We start from the raw sequence: 10,179 nt of genomic DNA, 5'->3' as shown, positions 1-10,179 counted from the left end.
TGATGGTGGCCGTCTGTTCATCTTTCATGTCGGTGTCGTCGTGCGTCACTCTGGCGGTTAAAAAAAAAAAACAAGTTCCCGCAAAGTTTCCAACAAGGACACACATTGATTCATTCATTCACTTTTGTTCTGCTGGAGGAAAGCTGAGAGATGCTCAGGACGTGAACGGAGTGTTAAACACGACCGAGTGTGTAAATTAACACCCTTTCTTTTCACTCTTTAAACAGGAGCGAGAGAGAAAAACACGGGTGGAAATGGAGGAAATGAACGAGTGGAGGAGGAGGCAGGCAGGCAGGCAGGCAGGCAGGCAGAGGGGGGGGGGGCTACAACACTTGACTCTGTCCATTCACATATCTGAATAGGTGTGGTAATAGTCGCTGGTAGCAACCGGGCAAAGTCCCGTGTGTGTGTGTGTGTGTGTGTGCGTGTGCGTGTGTGTGTGCGTCGGCGTCGGCACAGTTGAATGAGCAGCTTGTGTATCTGGCTAAAGACCCTGCTGGCACTCGGGAGGATAGTTCGTAGGAATTCACCATGCCTGTAAAAACCAGTGCATGCTTTAAAATATGCGTCCGCTTGACCGAGCGCTCTCCTCTGATGTCGGTTTGAGCCCGTAGGTCGTTGTTCTCTCAGGCGAGGGGAAAAAAAGCAGTAGGGGGGGCCTCAAGAATTCTTGTGTTTTTGGGGTTTCATTGGTATTCAGAGAGAATCGTTCATTCATCTATCTGAAGGGGTTCTCAGAGTCCAGTTCTCACACAAATCCTGCCTTTCTCTCAAACTTGACGTCACTGAATGAGGCGTCTCGATCTGTAACACACGTAAATAAGCTGCATTTTTGTAAAGTTTTGTTCCTTGGCCATAGTCCATTTAGAAAATCCCCACAAATCTCCATTAAGGGCTTGAAGGAAAGAAACGCAGCGCTCGTCGGATGGAGTGGCCCCATGCTCGTGGTCTTAACGGTCTCATGGAAAGATTTGAGCCTTTTGTTTGTTTTTGATGCGGATTTTATGGAAGTTGTACAAAGGGCCATTGTTCTGTGTCCAGTAGGCTTCTGTTTGTGTTTGTTTTTCATCCACCACATCTTCTCTGGAGAGCATCCCTCCAGATCTGCTCTCCATGCCCTCCTCTCACCCTCTCCCCTCCTTCCCTTTGTTCCTCCTTATACTTTGATTCTTTTTTTTTTTTTATCAATATGGTGACGCTAACCTTGAATGCTGCTCCTCGTGGTTGGGGATTACTTCCTCGTCTCCTGTGGGAGAACTTTGTCTTTTATGGAAAACAGTGCTGCATACAAAATAAAAAGTAAAACCAACAGATTTCACCTTTTGATGCCTATGGTGCATACCAAAAAGTTTGGGACCAGATCCGCGACCAGTGCCCACTATACGTCTCTACTGCAGGAGCATCCTGTAAAACGTTAACTAACATGGACAAATAGAAGCGTCTCGTGTTAGATTAGCGCAGGTAGCCTGGAGCTCATTTCTGTACGATGTGAGTAAGCTGATTAATCCCCGACTGTTATCTCTGAAGCTCAGTCTAGAGTGATAAGTGAAACCATCTAATGGGACTCTCCCTTGAAGGCTCTGCACAGGTGTTTTGAGATTACTGTACGTGCAGTCGCCAAACTCACACTAATTAGAATTACAATATTTATATATTTGCAGAATTACAAACTAGTGTTGCCTCCAAAATAAGTATTGGCGCTTAAAATGAGGCTCAAACCTCTAGTACTTCTGCCCCGTTTGTGAATTATTTGCCTCGGGCCAGATGGGCCCCTGGGGGTCCTCGGGGTCCAGAGGGTGGGATCTGGCCGCAGTGATCCAGAACCAGGCTCTGTGTTTTCCCAGCTTGGCCGGCCGGGGGGGGGCTGGATCAACAATAACATGTGCTGGGATCACACTCTCCCGCTCTGGTGACTCCCTGGGAAACTTTAAAAGGCCAACGCAGCAGAAACACTATATTAGTTAGCATATTTCCATGACCGGCACTGTGTGCAGCATGTCCACATGTGGTCACACCGGCGGTGGGGCAGCCACACGTGGGTCGTTTTTATGTCAAGTATATCGCCTTCAAAATGGCTGTTGCACATGCAGACACTTGGCTCGTTTGGGCAGCCTCCCTGCTGACATGCTAACACCTCTGATCCGTGTGCAGTGCTGGATTATAGATGAGCCTTAACAGCTAATCGATGTCGGCTTCTAGTGTTGCGATCTCCTGTTGCCTACCTGAAGCACACACGCTCTTAACTCCCTGTGATTAAACACATTTCTATAAATGGAGTGTGGGCTCACACAGGTGCTGGTAGCAACAAGGATGCAGATGTTTGACACTGACATGGCAAATTATTTTGTGTTAGTTAAGGGATGATGGAAATCGTTTTGTTGTTTCCTCCTGTGTGATCTACCTGTCTTTGAACTTTCACTTTAGTGCTTGTCTTCCTCCCCATCTCACCTTCTCTCCGTCACTCTGCCTCTCACACACACACACACACACACACACCGTCTGGCTTTCAGCCGTCTAGAAGACACAACCTTTTGTTGCTCCGTCAGCCACGGTGGCCGCCAATAGTGAGAGGGGATGTGTGTGGAGGAGACAGCGGAGAGAAAGGGGCCGGCACTCATGGTGTGATGGGGGAAGACACACACAGTATGGACTGTGTGTGTGTGCGTGTGTGTGTGTGAGATCCAGGTTCAACTATCTTTTAATTAAAATCGTTCCCGCCTACAGCGAGAGAGTTTGTGTCGCAGTCGGAGTGAAAATCAACAAAATGTCCCAAAGTGTGATTAGCAGTAACAGACTCCAGTGTGGGTGTTTGCTCCTCTGTGGGGTTTGGCTGAGCTACTTAATTGGTGAGGTTATGTTTAAGAAAGCTGGTGAATGAGGGAAACGTTGTGTGCTTTTCCTCACTCACACAGTGGCACCCTTTAGTGCCAACGTGGGTGTTTAAACAAGAGCGTTTTGTTTTCACCCTCCCGCCTGATCTGTCAAAAACTGACCAAAAACTGCCAGACGTTTGCTCCTCCCTCTTGGTGGCTCTGGTGTCCACAAAGACAGGATCCACATATTTGTGATCCTGGACCTGTTGTGCTTTCACTATGTTGTGTCTCGATTGACCAGCCTCCATCTCCTCTCATCATTTATATTATATCTTACTTATCAATGTTTATTTTGCGTCTCCAGGAAGGCCGCGAGCAGTATGAGCTGGCTGCGACCTCGGAGCAGGTCAGCAAGAAGAAGGCGAAGGGGAAGAAGAAAGAGAAGGATATGGATGAGCTGAAGAAGGAAGTGGATATGGTGAGTGTCTCAGCTGCACATTGGGTTTTTTTCACTCTTCTCGTCGTCCTCAGGTGCTCTTCCTCTGATTGTCTCCTGCTTCCCATATCACTACCCTGTCTTCTCTATTGTGTGGGTTTTATTCCCTCTGCCTCTCCTCCCTTCAAGTACCTCTTCTTGCCTCCTGTCTTTCATCGTAAAACACTTACTTTCTTCTTTTTTTTTTTTTCATGCAGCTTTCTCCTTCCCTCCTCACTTCATTTCATGCCTTTCTTTTCTCGACGTATTGCTCACCTGCAATCTTCCTCTGCTCTTCCTCCTCATTACTTCCCTTTTATCCTCCTCCTTTCTCTACTTCCTCTCACCTCCCCCGTGTCTTGTTGGCTCCTCATTCCGTCACCTCTGACTGTTTCTGTCGCAGCTCCACCATGTGAAAGGTGGTCATTTGTAAAACGGAAAGGTCGGCACACAATGAGCGCTGAATGTCACCTGCATATTGAACACACACACACACACATATTGTGGATACACACATGCGGCAGACATAAGCGCTGAACTGACGCCGCCTTCTTTTCTCTGTCGTTCTCGCAGGATGATCACAAGCTGACCCTTGATGAGCTCAATCGCAAATATGGAACAGACCTCAACAATGTGAGTGAGATGAAGAGGAAAATGTGTATTTATCCTCTTTTCTTCCTCCTCTTCCTTCTGATTTTCTTCCTCCTACCTGCTGATGAAGGAAGTCGTCCTGTTTTTCTGTTGATGGTGTGTTGCCAGCCAACTAGTAGCACCTACAGTCCCCCATGGACTTGTTTGTGTGTACGCGTGTAGCTGGCCTGCAGTGTGCTTTTAAATGTGGCTGAATTGTCAACACGTGTATCTTCTGCTCACATCAGGGTTTGACTTGTGCGAAGGCTGCTGAGATTCTGATTCGTGATGGACCCAACGCCCTCACTCCTCCTCCCACCACCCCAGAGTGGGTCAAATTCTGCAAACAGGTAACATCCGCTGTCTGTGTTGGTGCTGCAGGGCCGTGATGAGCACATTGTCTTTCCTACAGTTGTTTATATTGACGCCTTTAGCGTCCGTGTTGAAGCTCAGTTCAGGTGCTCATTCAAATTTCAGGCTTAGCAGGTCCCTCCTGTTCTGTTTTCCTTCAGATGTTTGGCGGGTTCTCCATGCTTCTGTGGACTGGCGCCGTCCTCTGTTTCCTGGCCTATGGTATCCAGGCTGTAATGGAGGATGAGCCAGCTAATGACAATGTAAGAAAAGGTCCTTGTAGCCTGTGTAGTGTCTTGATGTAAAACATTTCATGAGATTTACATTAAATCAGAAGCTGAACCACTGGGTCAAACCTCTTTAACCTCGTCTCACGTTCACAGTTGTACCTGGGTGTCGTGCTTTCTGCTGTCGTTATCATCACTGGCTGCTTCTCCTACTACCAAGAGGCCAAGAGCTCCAAGATCATGGACTCCTTCAAGAACCTGGTCCCACAGGTGCCCCTCCCGTTTTACACCTTTTATTCATTTAACTGTTTACTTTTGATTTCTGCATCAACGTTTTATACATTCATAAACATACTAAGAAGCAACAGCAGTTAAAACGGACCAAAAAAAATGAAGCAATCAGTCTCTTTGTCTCACATGCATCTCCGTCATGTCTCGTCTCGTAGCAAGCCCTGGTCGTCCGTGACGGCGAGAAGAAGTGCATCAACGCTGAGGAGGTGGTGGTCGGTGATTTAGTGGAGGTGAAGGGTGGAGACCGGATCCCCGCTGATCTGAGAATCATCTCCGCCCACGGCTGCAAGGTGCGTGTTATTTTTCATCTCTCCAGGTCCCATATTAATTGAGTTAAAACCATTCATATCGCTGACATTTCATTATCAGAGTATGCCTCCCTTTGCGGTCTTTTTTTTGTGTGACTAGTGGAAGTCAACCAGTCTGTGACCCATTTTAAGCCCTGAACTAAACTCAACACCCTAGAGCAACACTTGACCCATTTATTGCTCATGCTTTTCCACTAGCCACATATGGAGGATAAAGTTTGTTTGTGGTCGCATTCTTCCCAGTTTTTATGTTTCTTTTCCTGCAGCCACATTGATATTCCGTCTTCCATCAATCACAGTTTGTTTCATTTCTCAGGTGGACAACTCCTCTCTGACCGGCGAATCAGAGCCCCAGACTCGTACTCCTGACTTCTCCAATGAGAACCCGCTGGAGACCAGGAACATTGCTTTCTTCTCCACCAACTGTGTTGAAGGTACGACAACAGGATGCATAAAAGCCATTCAGAGACGGTGCTGCATTTCGTCTGTAGTTCAGAGACTATGTAATGAAACAGATGTTTGCTGTTGAAAAGAAATTCAATAAAAAAATGTAATCATCCTTGCTACAGGAACGGCCCGTGGTGTCGTGATCAGCACCGGAGACCGTACCGTCATGGGGCGCATCGCCACGCTGGCCTCTGGCCTTGAAGTTGGACGCACCCCCATTTCAATCGAGATCGAGCACTTCATCCACATCATCACCGGCGTGGCCATCTTCCTGGGCGTTTCCTTCTTCGTCCTCTCGCTCATCCTCGGATACAGCTGGCTGGAGGCCGTCATCTTCCTCATCGGTATCATTGTGGCCAACGTTCCAGAAGGTCTCCTAGCTACAGTCACTGTGAGTTTACCAGCATTTCTGCCCTGAGTTTCATTTTCAATAGATCATATTTGATGCAAGGAGTGGAGATCTTACTGTTAGAAATACTTGATTCCCGTCTCCAGGTGTGTCTGACTCTGACTGCTAAGCGTATGGCGAAGAAGAACTGCCTGGTGAAGAACTTGGAAGCTGTCGAGACCCTGGGCTCCACCTCCACCATCTGCTCCGACAAGACCGGCACCCTGACCCAGAATCGGATGACCGTGGCCCACATGTGGTTCGACAACCAGATCCACGAGGCCGACACCACAGAGAACCAGAGCGGCACCTCCTTCGACAAGAGCTCTGCCACCTGGGCTGCCCTGGCCAGAGTCGCCGGACTGTGTAACCGCGCCGTCTTCCTGGCAGAGCAGTCCAACCTTCCCATCCTGAAGGTGGGTTTATGTACCCTGCAATCGAATACTTGAATACATAATGCCAAATATTAAGGCTTCTCTGAGACAACAGCCCTTTTTTCAGGGCTGATGTTATCAGACAAATAATTTAGCTCTTTGAACTAAAAGCAGAAGTCCTCTTTTGTTCAACAACAATAAAGCTTTTTTTCTGTTGCTCATTATGTGGGCAGGATTTACCTGTACTGCCGACTCATCTTTCAATCTCAATGTGCCCTTTTTCAAACAGTTTGAAAATTACAGTAAAACCAAACAAGTGTCCCTATTGTTCTTTTTTCTTTTACTGATATTGGCTTCATTTCATTTCTAGCAATGCCAACACCTGTTCAAGTGTTCTTCATAAAAGATGAGTGTTTGTTCAAATCTGATGAGGGACAAGAGACTGCAATGTATTTTAAAAGATTCATACAAATTCACACCTCCTGGAATGCAATATACAACAGCTGCCCATCACTTCAGCAACAATACATGCACGTTATGGAGATGCTTTCCTCTCAGCCCAACAGGCTTGTTTTCCAGCGTATACCTCCCTCCCTGGAGTAAACACACACATTTTGTAACCGCATGATTATACCGAACACTGGCAAACACACGCACACAGATGTACGCATGTCTCTTGGCTCCCAGAATTTCCCTTGGAGCCCGGTCTCGTGTGTGTGTGTGTGTGTGTGTGTGTGTGTGTGTGTGTGTGTGTGTGTCACCTGTAACTGGCTGGCATCATGGCTCTAATTACCAGTCATTCCCTGTCGTTACGCATTATTCTTGGCTGGTTTGCAGCAAAGCGGGGCCAGCTCTATAAACATCTGTCTCTGATTTACTGAGTGAGGGAGTTACACCATTGGCGTTAAGGAATATTTCACCCCAAAAAATGACATGTATATCAACTACACTACCCGTGTTGAGTTTAATTCCTGAAGAAGACTGTTATTCTCTCATGCCTCAACAGTGAACAAAGAATTAAAGAGAAGAAAAAGCAAAACTATATCAAAACATCCATTTGCAAACACTCCCAATTTGTGCAATATAATCTTTTTTTAATCTAATTAAATACTCACTACTTCACTATAACCTTACTATTTGAAACGCAGTCGGTGGTACCAGGCCTTGTGCCACATCCTCGTGTCCGTCCTCAGGAGGCTTTCACAGCGACGCATTGAGTTTATGGAGTCGCCGTTTGTTGAGGTTAATGTTCTCCATCTTCCCCCACCAGAGAGATGTGGCCGGTGACGCCTCTGAGTCGGCTCTGCTGAAATGCATCGAGCTGTGCTGCGGATCAGTCCTGGAAATGAGAAACAAAACCCCCAAAATTTCTGAGATCCCGTTCAACTCTACTAACAAGTACCAGGTATGGAACGAGGAGCTAGATTCCAGTTTAATCAATCATTTAATATACGGAAACCAATTGTTCATGTTGTTTTCAGATGCTGTTAGAGATATTAATTACTTTTTTACCTCTGTGCACCTAGCTCTCCATTCACAAAAATGACACACCTGAAACAGGGTCCCAGCACCTGCTGGTGATGAAAGGCGCCCCAGAGAGGATTTTGGACCGCTGCTCCACCATCCTGTTGCATGGCAAAGAGCAGCCTCTGGACGATGAGCTGAAGGACTCTTTCCAGAACGCATACCTGGAACTGGGGGGTCTGGGAGAGAGAGTGCTGGGTAAGGATGGATGGCAGCTGGGATTGAAATTAATAAATGAATTAACAGAGCAGAAACCACTCTGAAAATCTCTTCATTCATGTTTTTCTTGTCTCCCTTCCAGGTTTCTGCCACTTCAGCATGCCTGATGACCAGTTCCCAGAGGGCTTTGCTTTTGACACTGAGGAGGTGAACTTCCCCACTGAGAACCTGTGCTTCATCGGCCTCATGTCCATGATCGACCCTCCTCGTGCTGCTGTGCCCGACGCAGTCGGCAAATGCAGGAGCGCCGGAATCAAGGTAAAGCCCACAATATCATGGAAATGACTTGTTGACTCTAATGCAGAGTCAACATGAAGCTAATTCCATCACATTTAAAGTATAATGCTCAGGCTTGATAAGTGTTCCTCTCTTTCCAGGTCATCATGGTGACAGGTGATCATCCAATCACAGCCAAGGCTATTGCTAAGGGTGTGGGCATCATCTCCGAAGGCAACGAGACCGTTGAAGACATTGCGGCCCGTCTGAACATCCCAATCAACGAAGTCAACCCAAGGTACTGACAATACTGAGGAACCCTGGGTGCGTTTTGTTCCAGTTTTCATGGAAACACAACTGCACCTGGAGTACCCCAAGATCATGTTCTGGGCCCCATTTGTTTCAGACCTCAGAAACCCGTTTCTGATTAATCTAGTGCAACTGCGTTTACGTAACCAAATTGCTTTGTATACTCCAGAGATGCCAAGGCCTGTGTCGTCCATGGCGGAGACCTGAAAGATCTGGCGCCCGAGCAGCTTGACGACATCCTGAAGTACCACACTGAGATTGTTTTCGCCAGAACCTCCCCGCAGCAGAAACTGATCATTGTGGAGGGCTGCCAGAGACAGGTAGGAACTAAACAAACAAGGAGGTGTTTGTGTGTCAGGGAGGACATTTCCCTGCTCCTCTGAGCCTCTGTAGTGTTTGGCAAACTGGAAAAACATGAACACAAACACAGCATGTGCCGACGCCTTATTATGTAAATTCATGTGTGCATATTTGATATCCCTATCCCCAATGCTTATTTTGGATTATTGCTTTGGTCTGATGACTTAAGTTGGCGGAATAATCAAGCATAGCATCTGTCAAGCTGTGACCTTGCATGAATATTCATGAGTGCATCAGTAGGCAGAGAACTCTGTTTAGTGTGGAATTGGACGATGGATTTATTTATATATAAATCTTTTTGTTAATTATCGCCTCATCAAGGGCAACCACGAATATTATATTATTCTGATACAATGTCAGTTTCATCTCTTGACGTTTAATATTTAACAAAACCCCGACTACATAATCCATTTCTACTGAAATAGTTGAAAACGAATTAGCATATTGTATTCCAGTGTTTCCCAAATATTTCCTAAAGGAGTGGGAAGGGATCAATGATGACTTATTGATATTTCCTGTTATGAACCCAGTAACTTAAATTCACTTCCTCAGTAACTCGGACACTCCAAGCTATTTGCAGTGCAGATTACAGAGGTTGTATTTCAAATGTCTCTCCATTCACTTTTGGCTATATTTAGAATATTTTCATGCAGAAACCTACGTCTGCACACGTGCGAAAATAGATTTTTCGCGCTAAAATATACAAACTTTGACCAAAATTAAAATGTTTGGATTTGAATACATACGCAACACAGCCGGGAAGATACCGAATGATAAAAACAATGTTTCTCTCATGGAAATCCCATATCTGTAATCAGCATGCAGCACATCAACTGATTATCTTCACAGTTTCGCCAGAATACAAGCTCTGTATGTCGTCTGATTCCACCTCTGTCTCCTCCTCACTTTTATCTCGTCTGTACTGTCGGATGAAGTAGAATTGCCCTGAAACCTTTTTGAAAACAGAATAATTCCCTGTTGTGTGAAAGAAAAGCCGCTGTGTGATGCAGTGTAAGTAATGGAAATGTCACTCAACGGCAAGAATGGGGCTTTTTCTCTGAAGTGGCTGTGACACCTGTTGCAGAGAAGTTCTGAGCTTGCGTGACTTTTTGGAAATGGAGTTCATTGTCATTTGTACTTCTTTTTTAATTCTCTGTCTGAGTACAACTCCTACACACACAATGCATCTTTCCCTCAAGGCTTCTGTGCTCTGTCTCTGCAGGGAGCCATTGTGGCCGTGACAGGCG

At 46.2% G+C, this 10,179-nt stretch overlaps 1 protein-coding gene across 1 annotated transcript; it reads left to right on the top strand.

The window, feature by feature from the left end:
* Positions 1-2,802: 2,802 nt before the first annotated feature.
* Positions 2,803-10,175, top strand: LOC116377453 (sodium/potassium-transporting ATPase subunit alpha-1-like; the record flags this gene model as incomplete). Its single annotated transcript, XM_031839095.1, has 15 exons — positions 2,803-3,291; positions 3,862-3,921; positions 4,167-4,268; positions 4,431-4,532; positions 4,653-4,766; positions 4,943-5,077; positions 5,412-5,529; positions 5,665-5,933; positions 6,038-6,346; positions 7,575-7,709; positions 7,831-8,026; positions 8,130-8,305; positions 8,425-8,561; positions 8,742-8,892; positions 10,155-10,175. Coding segments are annotated over exons 1-15 (2,160 nt in total), but the record flags the coding sequence as incomplete, so codon positions are not given.
* Positions 10,176-10,179: the final 4 nt, after the last annotated feature.

Source organism: Anarrhichthys ocellatus, unplaced genomic scaffold, assembly GCF_004355925.1.
Source record: "Anarrhichthys ocellatus isolate YVR2014 unplaced genomic scaffold, GSC_Weel_1.0 scaffold1269, whole genome shotgun sequence".
Lineage (NCBI taxonomy): Eukaryota > Metazoa > Chordata > Actinopteri > Perciformes > Anarhichadidae > Anarrhichthys > Anarrhichthys ocellatus.
Note: the sequence above shows the minus strand (reverse complement) of the source record. Positions and strands in the feature narration are given on the sequence as shown.